The sequence below is a fragment of the Salminus brasiliensis genome, chromosome 17 (assembly GCF_030463535.1).
Source record: "Salminus brasiliensis chromosome 17, fSalBra1.hap2, whole genome shotgun sequence".
Taxonomy (NCBI): Eukaryota; Metazoa; Chordata; class Actinopteri; order Characiformes; family Bryconidae; genus Salminus; species Salminus brasiliensis.
In genome coordinates, this window is record NC_132894.1 from 8,166,581 (window position 1) to 8,184,932 (window position 18,352).

General features: G+C 42.1%; 1 protein-coding gene across 3 annotated transcripts in view; it reads left to right on the forward strand.

The window, feature by feature from the left end:
• The window catches only part of tle5 (TLE family member 5, transcriptional modulator), a 41,103-nt gene extending 22,816 nt beyond the window's left edge, over positions 1–18,287 (forward strand). For 2 of the 3 annotated variants that reach the window (XM_072660033.1, XM_072660035.1), the window contains 5 exons: positions 3,276–3,339; positions 4,609–4,653; positions 7,397–7,459; positions 8,136–8,210; positions 9,859–18,287. In XM_072660033.1, coding sequence (XP_072516134.1) covers positions 3,276–3,339; positions 4,609–4,653; positions 7,397–7,459; positions 8,136–8,210; positions 9,859–10,089 — 478 coding nt within the window. In that variant the 3' untranslated portion in view covers positions 10,090–18,287. The remainder of the gene's footprint in view (positions 1–3,275; positions 3,340–4,608; positions 4,654–7,396; positions 7,460–8,135; positions 8,211–9,858) is intronic. The other variant, XM_072660034.1, reaches the window with a different exon arrangement.
• The last annotated feature ends 65 nt before the right edge of the window (positions 18,288–18,352 follow it).

Here is an 18,352-nt window from a genome sequence, read left to right on the forward strand (position 1 = left end):
AATAACAGTAATGATAAAAACCAGCAGTGACAAAAACATCCGAAATGATATTAACAGCTCTCACAGTCTTGCTCTGTTTCTCAAAACACGTGTGCGCGCGCGCGCACACACACACACACACACACTCTATAAATGCAGCCGGTCCTGTATTATATTGACAGTAATGCAGGTTTTGTAGTTTGGCCTCTGTATCACCACAGATTTGCATCAAAGTATTAAACATAATTCTTATGGATCATTTAGAATTGGTAATTTGTCTAAATACTCCATTTTAAAAAGAACGAAAAAAAAAATAAAAAGGCTGTAATAACTGACGGTTGCAAAAATGAATAATTTAAGAAGAAATTGGTGGAAATATAAATGAATACGATGTAAGTAGATTTTAGTTTTTTTTATTCTGTTTATTCACCAACTCACCAGTATTTTTGGAGCATTTTTATTGGCCCATTCATCATGAAATTGTGACACAATGGTCACCATTGTAAACAATGGTCACAGTGGAGATTTCTGCATGGTTTCTGCACGACAGTATGATGTAATAAATCACAATACCTCTAAAATCACATGACTCTGCCTCAGAAAACAGCATTTTACTGTTAATTATCTTCCTCTGATTTACAGTTTAGCTTGTAAAAGCTGTTAAATGGTTTCCAGCCTGTGATCGGAGGTGGAATGAGCTGCACAGGTTTACTGGTGTCACGCTTTGATTAGTTGGAGTCTGAGGAGATAAAACTCCTGTTAAGAACATGAAAAGAGACCACCTTTCTTCTGCCTCGTTTTTAAGGCAGCACGTCTGTGCGTCAGCCTCCCTCCTCCTATTCCCATGACAACGAAGCGTGCTGGCGTTTAACCCCCTTTCTGCATGTAAGCCGCCGCTTAGAAGAATAGGGCCCCACATTTCCTGTGTCTATTCAGACCCTCGATCTGCCGTCATTGACTTCAATTGAGATTCCAGAGACAAGGCGTTTCTGCCGCACCCCCCCCCCCTTAACACACCCCCCCCCCCCCCTATGTCTGTCTCTCTCTTTTCTTTCCTTCTCCCCTCTTTTTTTTATATTTTGTTCAGTGTTCAGCCTTTTAAAGGAAATGTACTGCGGGCGGTCTCCTGAGCCCAGCCGAGCTGTCGCGTCCCCCCCCCCCCCCCCCTTGCAAATGCATAAATAGATCAGGGAATACATAAATCAAAATAAGGATGACAGCAGGAGCGATTTGGAGGCGGAAAGCTATGGCAATAAAACTACATCAGTGTGGGTTGTTTTTTCTTTTTCCCTTTTTTTTTTTTTTTTTTTTTTTTTTGACAGCATCCTAGGAGGCTTCGGGCGGCCTCGGCCAATCAGGGACTGGCACGGCCAATCACAGGTAGCCTGGCAGCAGGGAGGACGGTCGCTATGACAACCCCCAATGTATGTTAGGGCTGTTTTTTGGAGGGAGAAGGAAGGCTGCTGCTGCTTCTGCTTTTATTTATTTATTTCTTTATTTTTTGGCTAAGTGGAAGCACCAAGCAGCGAGGCAGAGGGAGAGAGCGAGACCGCCTGTCATCCAAGGCTGGAAAAGAACATTTCAGACGAACATTTTAGCACTCTGCGGAAGCGAGGTTGTGCCGCCCTGCTGTGGCCATGTTTTTCCCCCGCGGTATGATAGCATCCCTATAATTTGATATGTGATCTTTTTGTTTGTATGAACTGCAATGAAGCCCCCTGTTACTCCCGACTTGGTGTCTGGATCCAGTGCAGCGTATAGCTGGTAGTGAGGAGACCACACACATAGATTAAGATGTCTTATGTCTTCAGTCGTTTGATGTTCTGGATACGAAACACACAGATTCCACTACATTGTCAGTATTCAGATAATCCACTTTCTAACTGTGGGTGAGAATGGGTTCATTTCTACATAACATTAGTACCACTGACGGGTGACGTGAAAAACATGGATTGTCTTCATCAACAGTGGCTTTTGTCAAGGGATGGATACATTAGTTCTTAAAGGTGCGGAAGGTGTTAAAAGCAGGAAAATTGGCCAGCATAAGAATCTAAGACACTTTGACAAGAACCAAACTGTGGCGGCTAAACAAAACATCAGGCAGGTCATTTCTGGAATGCAGAAAAGAAGTCTAGACTTTCAGCCTTAATTAAAAGGGTTTAACAGAAGTATTGGATGAACTGTTATTAAAATTACAGCCATTTTTACATTCTCTTCATTTTCAAAGGTTCAAAAGTAATTAGACAAAATAACACCAAGTGCTGAATTGAGGTCAGGTGACTGTTTCTGCCATTTAGGAACATTATCCTTCTGTTCTGTGAAGCGCCATCCTAATAGCATCTCCCTATCTCCCTCGGCAGTCACATCATCAATAAACATCAGTGACTCAGTTCCAATGGCAACCATACATGCCCATAGCATAACAGTGCCTCCACCATGTTTAACAGATGCTATGGTATTAATTTGGGTTGGGGCCCTTTCTTTCCTTGCCGTCTCCACACTCAAGTTGAACCTGTCCAATCATCTGTCCAGAGATTTTGCAAATTTGCAGGCTTTTTTACCGGTGGTACAGATGTTGACCAAATCCATTGAGGTGGTGCAGAGAGTATAAATTATGCAAATATTTCACTGTTTAAATACTTATGGATATTACATTGTACATATCTTCAGATGTATATTGCAAGTGGCAGTCATTGGGATCCAAGCACTGTGAGTTTGGCTCCACATTATAGAGCCAGTAAAGCACAAACAATGGGCGATATCTTTAGAGTAGCCGTGATGATGTATTTATATCTTTTTTGCAGTGTATTTATCAAATCTATCTGTTGTCTATTTAAGTGGTGTAAAAAATGTTTAGTGTAAATAGACTCCCATATATAAATATAAATTCACAAGTGTATCTGTTGTTAATGCTAAATAAAAAATAAGAGCCTGCTGAGACTGATCTTTAATGGCTGTGTTGAAACTACTTCCAGTTGTTTCATTGTTAATCCGATACTGTTCTGTGTGTGATTTAATAACCCCTTCAACCCTAGGTTTGTTATTCAGTTATTAATCCTAATACAAAAACTATTGTCAGTTATTTGGTAACCATATGGTTTAGCTAATCTTGTGCAGTCCCACAGGGCTCTGTCTTGGGGCCTATGAAACTGAAGGGAAATATGAGCGCAGTGTAGTTCAGTATTACGAGAGTAAAGAACTGGAGTGTGGGCTCAAACAGCGGGTCTGAGAGGTTATGGTTCAGCTGGATCTCCTGTGGTTCAGTATTTAATCAGTGTTTTTCTTCCTCTCTCCAGTCTGAAGCTAGAATGTGACAAACTGGCCAGTGAGAAGTCAGAGATGCAGCGTCATTATATCATGGTGAGAGCTGCTGAGCTTCATCTTACACACCTCAACACACACACACACACACACACACACACACACACACTCCTCCTGACCCTCTCCATATCTGCCTGCTTTCTTCATATTCTGCTCACTCTCTCTTTCCTTGTTCTCTGTTTATTCATCTTTCTCACCCTCTCTCTCTCTCTCGCTCACTCTCTCTGTCTCTCACACGCTCTCGCTCACACTCTCTCTCTTGCTCGCTCACTTACTGTCTCTCTCTTGCTCGCTCACTCTCTCTGTCTCTCACACGCTCTCTTCCTTCTTTCCTCCTGCACCCCCACCCCCTTCACTCTGCCCCTCTGCCTCATCTCTGTCGCTCTTCCTCTCTCCCTCTCTTTCTCTACTCTAATCTCATTGTCGCTCGCCCAGGCTCCGTGTTGCTGTCTGATATCCCGCCTCTAATTGATCCGCCCAGCGCTTTAATCTGATCTAATCTGTGCAGTATTGCTCTTCCCATCATCCACCTCTCCCCTCCTCCGTCTAATAGCCTATCGGGTTCCTGCGCCCTCCCTGACTAGCCCATGCAGGATGGGATGTGTATGTATGTGTATGTGTGTGTGTGTGGGGGGGTAATTGCTTTAGTGGTTGGACATCACTGTCTTCTTCTAAAAGCAAACTTAAGACCCTGCAGGCCTTTAGTTTGCTTATTGTATTTTTAAGCATTTTAATAAATCCTTTGTTGGTTGTTATGTTTGAATATTGAACATTGTTTAATAATAAATAAATAAATAAATATATATATATATATATATATATATATATATATATATATATATATATATATATATATATATATATATATATATATCCCACTTTTATATTGTTTACCCCAGGCTGCTTTTTGTGTATGTACAGTCTTAATAAATATATGTATTATATTAATTAATAATAATAATTAATAGTAGTAGTAGTAGTAGTAGTAGTAGTAGTAGTAATAATTGTTGTTGTTATTATTATTATTATTGTTCATGTGTCTACTTGGTTTGTGCTTCTGGCACTGTATTTGCATTCATCAGGGTGCATGTGTTAAAGGTATGAGGTGTGTGTGTGTGTGTGTGTGTGTATTCCCTTGTGTTATGACTAAAGCATTGTTCATGCACAGCATACACACACTTACACATGCACACCTGCTGTATCTGTCAGAGATGCCAGCTTGTCTCCCAGCAAGCTTGTTTTTCCACTGTAAGAACGGTGTAAGGTACAGCAGTGCATGTTTCTCTAATGACACTTATCTCTCCACAGTACTATGAGATGTCATACGGACTGAATATTGAAATGCACAAGCAGGTAAGAGCTCTCCAAATCACAGCACCTACATAAACAAACAGCATATTTATTTAGTTCCCACAGACTCTTAAAAAGTTGTATAAAAACGTATAATAAAATGAAAAAGGAAGGGTATAAATGCTGTATGATGTCTCAGGTCTGAATTGTGCATAGTAAAATAATCCAGAATAGCGCACCAAAGTTTATAACCTGAAGAGGTCCTGTGGTCAGTGAGTGATCATTTATTCACCTAGAGGACTAGAGGATGTCAGAAATGATAAGGGGCAAGTGTGAGAATTGTGAATCTCCAAGCTTATTCCAAATGAATATATTTATTTTTAGTTATTTGTCTATTTAATTAATACGTATTTAAGTTAAAATAAAAACAATTAATTGCAAAATAAGAAGTCACACATGTCCTCCTGGTATGGTGACTGGTCAGAATTTATAGCTGAGAGTTACGGCTTGTGTCACTGGTGGCATTCTAGGCTAAAACTGCTTGCTAGACATGGTCATGTTTTTGCATTGTGAGCCAGTGGTGGTGTTCACTGTGGATCTCCACCTCACTGAGCTGTAATGAATCAGATACCAAGAATACTGCTGTTGTGCCAGTACAGTGTTTAATATTGCTGTGGGCGGGGCTGGTTGATAGTGGGCTGGTTAAGGTGTTAGGCCTTTGTGTGTGTGTGTGTGTGTGTGTGTGTGTGTGTGTGTGTGTGTGTGTGTGTGTGTGTGTGTGTGTGTGTGTGTGTGATGAGGTGCGGACTGGCAGAGCTGCTGTGACAGGATCTGCTGAAAATCCTCCTCTGCGTGGCATGTGGGGTTGAGGGGTTGGGGAGTATGAAAAAATGCAGCCAGACAGTGGAGGTGTGTGTGTGTGTGTGTGGACTGTCTGCAGTGGAGGGTGAGAGGTGCTGGAGAGGAGGGGTGTAGAAGTGAATGTAAAGAAGAATTCAGTGTTTTGTATGCAGGCAGTTCTTTCCTCTTCACCAGCCCCCCTCCCTCCCTCATTCTAACCCCCCCCCCCCAATATTCTCTCATTCTAACCCCCCCTCATATTCTCTCATTCTACTACCCCCCCCATATTCTCTCATTCTAGCCCCCCATATTCTCTCATTCTAGCCCCCCATATTCTCTCATTCTAACCCCCCCTCAATATTCTCTCATTCTAACCCCCCCTCATATTCTCTCATTCTACTACCCCCCCCATATTCTCTCATTCTAGCCCCCCATATTCTCTCATTCTAGCCCCCCATATTCTCTCATTCTAGCCCCTCATATTCTCTCATTCTACTACCCCCCCCATATTCTCTCATTCTAGCCCCCCATATTCTCTCATTCTACCCCCCCTCATATTCTCTCATTCTACTACCCCCCCCATATTCTCTCATTCTACTACCCCCCCATATTCTCTCATTCTAGCCCCCCATATTCTCTCATTCTAGCCCCCCATATTCTCTCATTCTAACCCCCCATATTCTCTCATTCTAGCCCCCATATTCTCTCATTCTAGCCCCTCATATTCTCTCATTCTACTACCCCCCCCATATTCTCTCATTCTACTACCCCCCCCATATTCTCTCATTCTAGCCCCCCTCATATTCTCTCTTTCTACTTCCCTCATATTCTCTCTTTCTACCCCCCTCATATTCTCTCTTTCTACCCCCCCATATTATCTCATTCTACCCCCCCCCCCATATTATCTCATCCTAACCCCCCCTCATATTCTCTCATTCTACCCCCCTCATATTCTCTCTTTCTACCCCCCTCTTATTCTCTCTTTCTACCCCCCTCATATTCTCTTTCTACCCCCCTCATATTCTCATTCTACCCCCCCATATTCTCTCATTCTAACCCCCCCTCATATTCTCTCATTCTAATCCCCCCTCATATTCTCTCATTCTACCCCCCCCCATAATCGCTCATCCTAACCTCCCTTCTGATATTCTCTCTCTCTCTCTCTCATCCAAACTCCCCACACACACTTTATTTAACATCTCTCTCTCTCTCTCTCTCTCTCTCCCTGTTGTGTGTGTGTGTAAGTGTGGTAGGGCATTGTGCCAGCACTGTACAGGGTTTTTGCTGCTTCTTCCTATTTTGTTTCTCTCTCTCGCTCTCCCTTCTGTCTCTCGCTCTCTCCCCCATCACTCTGTCTCTCTCTCATTCTCTCATTTTCTGTCTCTCTCATTCTCTCACCCTTTTTGTGTGGATCTCATTCTGTCTGTCTGTCTCATTCTCTTTCTCTCTGTCTCCACCCTCTGTATCTCTCTCTGTAACTTTCTTATTCTATGTCTCTTTGTCTCTTTCTCTCTCACTCTCGATCAGCAATTACACAGGTCACACCCAGGTCACACACAGGTCACCGTCCACTCTTTTCTGACATTGTGGCATGTGTGTGAGTGCATTGTTGTACATGCTGATATGTGAGTGTGCTGATTGATTGTGTGTTATCTGTGTTTACAGGTGATTTTACATTGGTAAAGTTGTGTGTGTGTGTGTGTGTGTGTGTGTGTGTGTGTGTGTGTGTGTGTGTGTGTGTGTGTGTGTGTGTGTGTGTGTGTGTGTAATGTAAAGACATGAATCGGTGCTGGACCACAGAGTGACTCTTTAGACAGGAGGTGGATTCAGATCCCTGTTCAATAGTATAAAAAAGCACTCCACATTCTACATGAAAATGAAGGAAATGTATATTGTATGTGTGTATGAGTGTCTGTAGATGTCTCTAATATGAAACTAAATTAATGTGTGTGTGTTTTCTCTGCAGGCGGAAATTGTGAAGAGATTAAATGCAATCTGTGCTCAAGTCCTGCCTTACCTATCTCAAGAGGTACTGAGGGATGCTATACATTCAGCAGCCTTTTAATTAAACTCATAATCAAATGTCTAAATGAACGCATGTACTGGACATTAACTGCTTTACAGTCACTGGAGAGCGAGGGCTGAGCCATTTTCACAGCTACAACTGTTTACATCATTTAACTCCTGATTTAACATGATGCTAAAATGTTCAAATTCATTTCATCATAAAACTCTGAATGAGTGGATGAATAAATGTAGGTATAAATGGGTGAAAAAATGCAGATCTGAAAGGAGTGGATGAATTTAGGTGTGAATAGGTGGATGGATGTAGGTATGAATATGGGTGTGAATGGGTGAATTAATGTAGCTGTGAATGGGTGGATGAATGTGGGTGTGGATTGGGGATGCATGTAGGTATGGATGGGTGCACTAATGTAGATGTGTGGGTGGATGGGTGCAGGAATGTAGGTGTGGATGGTGGGATGCATGTGGGGGAGTGGATAAATGTGTGTGTGGGTGGGTGCATGAATGTTGGTGTGGATTAATGGGTGGGTGAATGTGTGTTTGGGTTGGTGTAAATGGGTGGATGAATGTGTGTTTGGGTTGGTGTAAATGGATGTATGTATGTGTGGATATGAGATGAGATGGGTGTATTTTGTCCACATTTCTAATCTTGTTTACACTGGTGTGCCTGTATGTTCCAGCACCAGCAGCAGGTCCTGGGGGCCATCGAGAGAGCCAAGCAGGTCACCCCACCAGAGATGAACTCCATTATCAGGGTGGGTTGAGTTATGAGTGATGTAAACATGTTGTGGCAGATACTGATTCTGAAAACTGTCACTATCAGCTGAGAGAGTTTAAAAAAATAACAGTGATCTTTTGAATCCAGAATAAAACTTCTGAATAAAACTAATTATTTAAAAAAAAAAAGAGCAGAAGGAAAATAAACTGATGGTGAAATATGAAATACCAACTTTAACAGCTGATATTCTGCTACTCGACAGCTTATGCTGGTATTATTTATTGTTTGTATTTACAGGCTCTCAACAATTGGGCTATATCTCAGTATTTTTTGTTTATGAGCAGTGTAGTGTGTCCGCTGGAATGATGGTGCTCCATCCAATACTTTTGGGATGAGTTGGGGATGAGGACGGGAGGTGATCATCCAATAATCTGATGTCACTAACGCTCTTGTCACTGAATGCAATCAAATCCAAATGTATCTTTGTCGGAAAAGATTTGTCAATCTCTATGAAAAGGGAGTGACTTAAAGGGGTGAAGTCAGGTGTTTAAACCAAGAGGCGATCAGGTCTGAGTTTAGGAGGCCCTTTAGTTAAACATGGGCCTTAATCATCAAAGTCTGATATACTAATAATCTAGGCAGTCACAAAGATTTTGGTGAAATCCGAGCCCTGTATTCCAGCTGAAGCATGGGGGTGTGGCAGTATCAAGGTTTGAGGCGGCTTTACTGGCTTGGGGCCGGGATGACATGCCATGATTTGATTGATTTGATTGATTGATTGATTGATTGATTGATTGATTGATTGATTTGACCTGTGAATTCTGGACTGTACCAGCAGATCCTATAGGGGAGTATCAGAGAACCTGTCTGTGAGCTGAAGCTTAACTGCAAATGGGTCATGCATCAAGACAGTGACCCTAAGTACACATGTAGGTCTACAACGTAGTGTAAACCATTTTGAATAACCAAGTCAGAATCTCTCTAAAGATGTAACGGAAAGACGTAAAAAGAGCAGTTCATGTAAGGAAGCTCACCAACATCTGGCCTTGGTTTTATTAGTTATTACTGCATAAGAAGGTCACACTTTGGCTCTGGGTGGTCTAGCGGACTAAGGCGCTACTACTATGACTTGAGGATTGCGAGTTTGAATCCCAGTTTATGCGGTCATCAGCAGCCAGAACCTGAGAGTGCACAAGTAGAGGTGTGTAGGTGGCTCTCTCTCTCCCCACATCAATTCAGTATGATGCTGGCTGGCACAGCCGTCTGCTAGCCGATGCATCAGTGCTGGGTGCTTGGCGCTTTTCTCAGAGCGTGTTGGTTGCACAATGCCGTTGCATCGACAGCAGTTCAAAAAGAGGTGGTGGCTGGTTGTGCATATGTCAGGGGAGGTGTGTGTCAGTCTTCACCCTTCAAAAGCACCCTCAGAGCATCACACATTTTCCCACAAAGATATTTCATTTTGCTGAATAAATAAACATTTTAGTTTAATCAGACTCTTGTTATCTAGTTTAAAGACGTTAATGAAGATCTGATCACATTTCAAGACCATTTTATACAGGATTCTAGAAAAGTGTAAATAATGTCTTTGAACTGAAGCTACTGAATGAAGACAAACCCTCTTGAACAACAGTGTGTGCACGTTAATGGATCAGGCATGTTTACACTTGTCTCCTTTGCCCCTGCAGCAGCAGCTCCAGGCCCACCAGCTCTCTCAGCTGCAGGGTCTGGCCCTGCCCATGACCCCTTTGCCTCTAGGGCTGAGCCAGCCAGCCGGTCTGCCCGCTGTCACGTCCAGCTCCGGCCTCTTTTCTCTCTCCAGCATCCTGGCCTCGCAGGCCCAGCTGGCCAAGGAGGACAAGAGTGTGCGGGACGCCTCAGACAGCCACCGCGAAGAGGACGGAGACAAATCCGACTAAAAGAAGTCATCCCTCTGTCCCTCTATCCCATCATCCTCCAGCGCTTACTGTACAGTGGAGGCTGTCTGTCTTTCTTTCCTTCTTTCTTTTCTTTCTTTTTCTTTCTTTCCTCAGCACTCTATCTTGCTTCTCATTGCTATAAATGGCGGTTGTGTTTTTGACCCAGTATCATTCATTCCACATCATTCCACTAGCTTTATATTCACCAGTCCACCTTTTTTGACGTATGCAAATGTTGTTGTTTTTCTTTTTGTTTTTTATTTTATTATTATTATATATATATTTTGGTTCTTTTGCAGTCGTTTCCGAGTGTATGTATATATCTATATGTATAATATATTCCACATTCTGCCTCATGCATTTCAGCATGGCCAGCCTGCTCCACTGAGGCACCGTCAGTGTTACTTTGAGCATAGTTTTATTTCCCCTCCTTTCCTTCTGCTAAACTGACTCTCCTTCAGCTCTTTCTCCCACTTAACCGCATTTAAAGGAGCAATAAGCTGAAATGAATCACATCACCTGGCAATTAATGGCAGTGGGGAAGGGATATATAAAGAGAAACGAAGGCCTGCGGTAGTTTGTGAGCCGTAGAATGTCGGGTCTCTTATCTTATCTCTTATGTCGGGTCTCTTATTGTGCTCTGGTAGGGGTCTAGTCCCAGTGCCGTAACTAGAAGTGAAAATTGGCTTATTGGTCCTTTAAATGTCCTGTTGGGCTTTAAATGAATACTCTATTGTTTTTCAGCCTAATTTCTATGGTCTGCATCTGTACTGTACCATTGATTACCACAGGCAGTTTTGATACATTTCTGAAGAAAGTACACTGTAGCCTCCTGTAGATCATCTGCAGATGTTTAACAAATTGTTAACAAAATATCTGTTAAAACGAGTTTATCTCAACGGTTGACGTGATTTGAGTAGATGTTAAGTTGAATGTAAATTAAAAGAAACACCCGCTGATTCCAAACATGTATAGGAAATTCTTCGGCTATTACCAAAATGATTCTGTGATTAGTCCAACAATATGTAAACTATTTAGTTTAGTAAATAGCACTTCGCTACAGTGTTTCACCAAAGGCGGGTAAGAGGCTCAACAGCCTCCATTAACATACTGTTCATTGTTTAGTAACAAGACTCATGATGCATTTCGGGATACAATCAGCTGACGTAAATCACTACTCTGTTCACTAAGAGCTAAGAGTGGATTATCAGTTTGAACGCTAAAAGAAAAATGTACTCCGTAGTAGCATTGAATAGGGCTCCAGTGTGATCAAGCCATTGAGCAGTTGATGATTTCCATGATAAACGTTGAGACGCAGATTCTAAACTGTTCAAGGTCTTCACTTACAGCACAGCACACCAGTTGGCGATAAGGTGTCTGTGCCTCTGTGTAGGCTTGGTGCACCACAAACGATAGCGACTGAAACTGAGCGGATTATGTAGGTGTTGGAGCTAATAGCTGTTGAACAGTAGTTACTTTATGTCGGAGGTGATGTTTCAGACGACCGCAGAAGCAATTTAGTTCATTCTGGGATGAAAAAATGGTGGAGAAAGTGGAAATGCAATGGTACCAAGCAAATCAGTCACAGTTGTTACACTCTGCATCGTGGTTGCGTTTCGGGAGAGGTGTGCATTGGACTACTGCGTAGATCCTTCGCAGAAGCATAAATTAGCCTTTCAGAAGCAGTTCCGGTTACTTTTGCTGTACCTGTTTTTTTTTCTGGAATCCACGGTAATCAGGCAGAAGCCTATAAAAAAAAAGTCCACCCACACATTTATGCTGGTAATAAATTACCACAAATAGTTCCCTCTGGAACACTTGTCCCATCTCTAAAAGAACAAGTTCTACAGATTTGTAGCTTAGTTTACAAATTCCTTTGACTGAAGAGTTCCTGATGGGATTCAGCTGCTACTTGATGGATTCTATTATAAGCATGTTTTCAGTCAGTGGGATTTCTCTTCTTTTCTAAGTACATATGATTGCATTAAAATGATTGCCTGTGGTAACCGACTGTACGCTACACACGCTGCAGGTAGATTAGGTTGGTTTGTGGAATATTCCTTTATTTAGGGGGATGAGCATAATGCCAGAATGAGGGATCCTAGATTGCGAACAGTGAAGAACTAACTAATGTGAACAGAGATTTTAGAAAAGGGTATGATTCCTCTTTATATACAAGCTTACTTGTTTTCTAATGCTATGAAAAAAAAAGTGTTGGTCTTTCTCACGGTCTTAGAAAGAGAGCGTTCAGTTGGAGCTGCTAAGAAGCTAATCGAGCAGCTCGCCTGTTCACCAGGTGAAAGGGGGCGCTGTTTAAAATCTGTTTTTTTGGTATTGCGTATTTACTGTCCATTTGGTAAAGTGTTTGTTTTTCCTTAGAGAGATAATATGTGGTGGGGAAAAAAGAACTTATTTGAGAAACAAGAAGCACCTTCTCTAAGCAGCTTTCCCCTCGTAGAAGAAAAGAAAAAGAAAAAAAAACATGTGCAGAAGCGTAAGGTGGACGAGGCCCCAGGAACCTGAGCACACTGCTTTTTTCTCTTCAAGCAAAGAGCCTGAACTAAATTCTACATTCTTTGAAGTAAAGGTGAGGAAAAGGTTACTTTGTGTGATGCCACAGAATCTAGGTCTCATAACCTGGACCTTGAATCCAGTTTCCAGTCCTTGATTTTGTTCTTCCTGGAGGTCAAGGGAACAGTTAATTGACAGGCCACATAGTGCCACACCTACCAAGGATTACAAAGTCCAGGACTGGAAACTGGATTAAAGGTCCAGATTTGAAGATCTCTCCCATAGAAGAACCACTACCTCTCAGCAGATGGTTCTTTTGGGTCAGGGACGCACAGATGGTCCACATTTCTTGCTCAATCCATTTGTGTTGCAGACATCTGGACTGTCTGGAGGACCACATTGAGAACCACTGCTTTAGATCCATGGCTTTCATGGTTTCTTCACACAATAGACACTCGCACATCAAATTAGCTGAAATAGTTCTTCAAAGCAGTTCTCCCACCAGTTCTCAAACAACCCCCCCCCCCCCAGGTTTCTAACGTTTTCGTAACCTCAATATAATGTAGAGCTTTTCAAGCCTTTAAATTTTAAAAATTCACAGATCTTGAATCTCTCACAGATCACAAACTCTGGTCTTTAGGCAACCAGAAGTGGCATCACTCAAATAACCATTTGTGGACCCTTTATGTTAAAGAGTGTATTATTATTATTATACAATATAATGGAATAAAAATATATGATATTGCTTTGGGTTATGGTACACCTCGTCATAAGATAATGGATAATCAGTCATGCTGCAACATTGACCAAAATCGCTTACTTCGGTTGGATGACGTGAATATCATGAACATGCCTATAGAAACATTCGTCTGGAACTGTGATTGGTCGGGATAGTGAGAATTTTGTGATTGGTTAGCAGGCCTGTTTGCAAAGTGATCTGGCTTTCTGGGATCTTAGAATGGAAATGGCTGGAATCATGATAGAAGGTAGAACTATAAACTGTGCAGCCCTACTTTTACAGCGGGGTTTGTCTGGAGAGTGTCGTTAACGCAGTGAGTGGATGTGAAAGCAAAAAATGTTTCAAGGTCAGATTTTCACTTTTGTGCCATTTTTGTCTGTGCTGAAGTTTTGCTTTTTGGCCAACAGGGGGCAGTAAGCTTGCAGTGAGTTAGCTCTGTTACAGCCATGATCTCTGTCTGATTTGGAATCCCTCCCTTTTTCTATTTTAAGCCTTCTCTGATGGTCATTACACAAGCCTTTTTTCCCACAAAATGTCCCCCCTCTCCTGAACGAGAGAAGATTAATGGTGCGTCTGAATGAAATGCACATTTATCCAATCAGCTCTGTGTGAGCTGCTTAGGTAAAAGCAACAAAAAAAGGCAGGACAATTTGTGAATTAATCCAATTTGTTTGATGGATAACCTGCAGTCAAATTTTGTTTGCTAATAGATAGTGTTGCACAACCAACCTGAAGTACAGATCAGTCCGCTCAAGTGTTTTAAGGGCCGCAGAGCAGGACCAGAGCTTGGTTCCAGGATATCACTGTGCGTTTGAGTTGTTTGAGTTGCCACTGCATCCTGCTTTTTTTAGAGAGAGAATAGCTGGTGATTGAATTTCTGAATGGAGAAATGAGTGAGTGAGTGTTTCGAGTATTGAAACTGAACTCAAATTGCATTCATGTTGGACTTGGACTGCAGTTGTAATACTTACACTTGTGGACAGGTGGCGTAGGGGAGAGCAGGGCACAGCCCAACACATTTTGGTTTTTAAAAAATACCATTAGTATGACATAACATAACATAAACTAGAGCTCCTAACTCTGAATTTCCAACCTGGTGATAAAGTCAAATAAGACATCAGCTCAACTAGGATTTCCTCTACTCTACTTTTTCTTCAACTAGGATTTACTCTAAAAATTTGGGTGTTCCCAACATTAACATGACGTTAAATCAACATGGTTGCTCACATCGTCAACGTTACTAACGTGCTATTTACTTATCTGCTCATAATGCACAATGTCCAATGAGAGAAAGTCAAAGAAAATGACTGTTCAACAGGGAATTCCAACTCCAAAAGTTAGTAGTGCTCTTAACTTCGAGCTCAGCATATGGCGTCAAATCAGCATGGCTGCTCACATCATCAACAGTAGTTACACACTACTCATAACTCTGAATATCCAATGAGGAAAAGTCAGAAAGCAGCTGCTCAGCTGGGAATTCCTACTTGGAAAGTTGGGATAGTGTCCGTCACTGTCCGTGTCGAGGGACACTGTCAACAGTGGTAATTTACGGCTCATCTGTTCATATTGCAGAATTTCCAACAAGGAAAAGTCAAGGAGAGCACTCTCTCAACTGGGGATTTCTACTGGAATAGTTGGGATGGTGCTATCAACTTAGCTTTGGCGCCAAATCAGCGTGGCTGTTTGCCTCATCAACTGTACTAATATACTACATAGTCGTCTGCTCATAACTCAGATTTTCCGATGAGTGAAAGTCGAAGCTCAACTGGGAATTTCGACCGTTGTCAACAGGTCTGACATACAAAACATCCTACTTCCAAACCCTGTTATTTAACCCAGGCGTCCTTGTTTTCCAACTTTGTAGTTCAAACTTGCCAAAGTCTAAATGCCATCTTTTCTGACGCCGACTTCCCCCTTCCGAGTCAAGATGAGTGCAGCATTGTTCACCTGTTCAGCTGTGTTCAGGATAAACCTTGAAAAGGATCTGTCTGTGATTACTGTCTCAGAATTCCTGAATGACATGGCTGTGGGAATGATGGAGATGAGATGACCAAAAGCACCTTCGCCTTGTGTTGTGTTTAACTTAGTGCCCCCTCTACATACCATCATATCATCACTGTCAGGGAAAAAAAACATTATCTCAAAGTTGTTGTTTTCCACTTTTGTTTGAGCTGTTCTTTACATTGTGTCAAAAAGTCATAATGAATGGACCACTAGAAATTCTCAGAAATGACTTGGTGTGAAATCTTTTTACATTGACTTTCATTGAAAATCAAGACGTTTTCCTCTGTGAAGCTGCTGTTTTGGAGAGACTAGGTTTTTGCGTGACGGTGACGATAGAAGTTTATACCTGGTCACTTGATGATTATGATCTTGAGTATCCGGGTTATATCTGGATACATGAAAGTGCAAGTGCAAGTGTAAAAACACCCTGATACAAATCCGATCACTCGAACCACGTCAGGAGGAGGTCTGAGAAGCATTTGAGCCATGCTATAGCAGTGTGAACACATCCGTCTCTTCAGGACCCACTCAACAACCAAAACTCCTCCCAGCACAACCAAAACACCAGGAAAAATTCCTGAGCAATGAGCGTATTTGCATATTGCGCACTACACAGCAATCGAAATTCAGTCTGACTAACTGCAGAGTGTAACCACATGTGGCTAAAATACATCACGATACAGTCCAGATACTAGTTACATGACATGACCAGGTGTAAACGTTTTTGTTTTTGTTTGTTTGTTTTTAACCATGCTGCCTGATTTCAGGTACATCTTGTGCAGGCTTGCTTGTGGCATGAATTTTTATATATACATGCAGTGTACGCACACACTGTGTGTGTATGTGTATATAATATATACATTCAGTTGGTTTGGTTGCGATCATGTAGGTGCTTTAGATCAGATTTTGAAGTTACCGTAGATTTACAGCTCCCATTTCTCAAGCTTTCGAACATTTGCCTGTGACTTTGCACACAGCACGTTTTTGGGCACGGGCTGTTTCCTTAAAGGCACTCCGCACAGTTTATCGACATCGGCTTCATCTAGTCAGGCCTGATCCGATACATTTATTATAACATGGCATCATCAAAACCTGCCCTGTTTTCTGCTCTGTGGTTCATGAATGAAGCATTATGTCTTAAGACTTTCTGGGTGATTTCATCAGCAGATATCTAAAGAAAAACCGTTTGAGTGACGGGTTCTACCGCAAGTGTTGGACTGCATCACCCACCATGCAGCTACCAACCTGAATGAGTGTGGTGTGCTACACATGCTTTGTCTGCAGTGCTGTTTCTATTTTTTTCTTTTCTAAAATGCCTGCTACCCGTGTGCTTGTATGAGTAGTAGTTCTCTAATGCAGTGAAGTCAAACGAACGATGACATTCAGATCCAGACAATAGAAATGTATTTGTCTCATGGAGGCAGTCGGTTACAGTTGATGTGTTCTGGTCTACAACAGACGAAAGCTTTGTGTATGAATGGATGCAAAAGTGTTTTGAGAGTTTGGATTGTACTAACAGTTGATCTGTCCTTGCTCTGCCTGCTGCTGTGTTCTTTGATGGCAGCTGATGTGAGGAACGTCGGAAAAGTCTTAAAGTCTTAAAATAAAGCATAATTCTGCTTCTGGAGCGTACGGAACTGTCTCTCTGTAGAGGATGGGACTTAATACTGATCAGCCAAAACATTAAAACCACCTGCTTAAAAGTTTGTAGTGCCAAAACAGCTCTGACCTCCACAAAACCTCTGAAGGTGTCCTGGAAGTCCTCAAAGTTGTAAAGTATGGCTTGCATGGATCTCTTCAATTAGCCTTAGGTGCCCATTACCCAACTTTTGGATAAGACTGTAAGCCGATCAGTCATTACATCAGTGGAATCTGTCAAGGGGTGGAGATTTTGGCCAGCGAGTGAACAGTCAGTGTTTAAAAGCAGAAGAGATGGGTAAGCATAAAAATCTGAACCACTTTGACAAGAAACAAACTGTGATGACGAGACGACTGGGTCAGAACATCCCCAAAACATCAGTGGTCAGTACCTACCAAACGTGGTCCAAGAAAGGACACCCGATGACTGGGTCATGGGCACCCATGGCTCTCCTCACCGCTTACAGGATCTGTTGCTAATGTCTTGCTGCCAGATACCACAGGATGACTTTAGAGGTTTAGTGGAGTCCATGACTTGAATGCTCAGATATGTCATGGTGGCACGAGGGGGATCTACTCAATATTAGGCAGGTGGTGCTAAAGGTCCAGTTGTTCATACAGGTTGTGGACTCTTGTTACAGTGGAGGCTCTTGAGGGGGAACTGCAGTGTCGCTCTGCTGTTGGCTGTTGGAAATTGGCAGCTATGCTAAATTGCTTCCGGGCTGGACAGTGTTGTAGGATAGAAACGACACCATGTTCCAGTCCTCACAGATGAACATTGCTCATTAGCCTGAGTAGGACTTGTCAGCTTCCTATAAAACAGCATTTTGCCTTTAAAGCAGACAGGGGTAAGGTCAGCATGGATGGGTCAACTGAAGGCATTTATGAAGAGGTAGCGATGCCCTCCTAAACCCCACCTATTCTCCACCTCTCCTCCAAACCTCCCTCAAACCCAAAAATCATTGCTTGCCCTTTGCTTGGTCATTTGCATAAAGCATTGTAAGCATTTTGAGCTTTGTAAAGGCCATTTTTTAAAAACTTTTATTTTCTGTATATTGTACAACCTGAAGTGCAAAAATAACTGTGTTATACTTTAGCTTAAGGATGAAATATTAACACAAAAAAAGAACATTTTACTCTAGATAAATGGATATTTCTGCAGTAAGGAAATGCTTCTGGTGCCTTACAAATAAAATCAATCAGATCAGTGGAGAAAACGAGACGCTGAGTCCTCTTTCTTTGTGTCAGGATGAGTGAAAGAGTGGGAGTGTCATTTTTCTTCCTATTAAAACCCTTTCAATTCTAATGAGAAGAGTCTGTGTGTGTACCCACATCCTCACTGATCACATTTCTCTCACACACACACACACA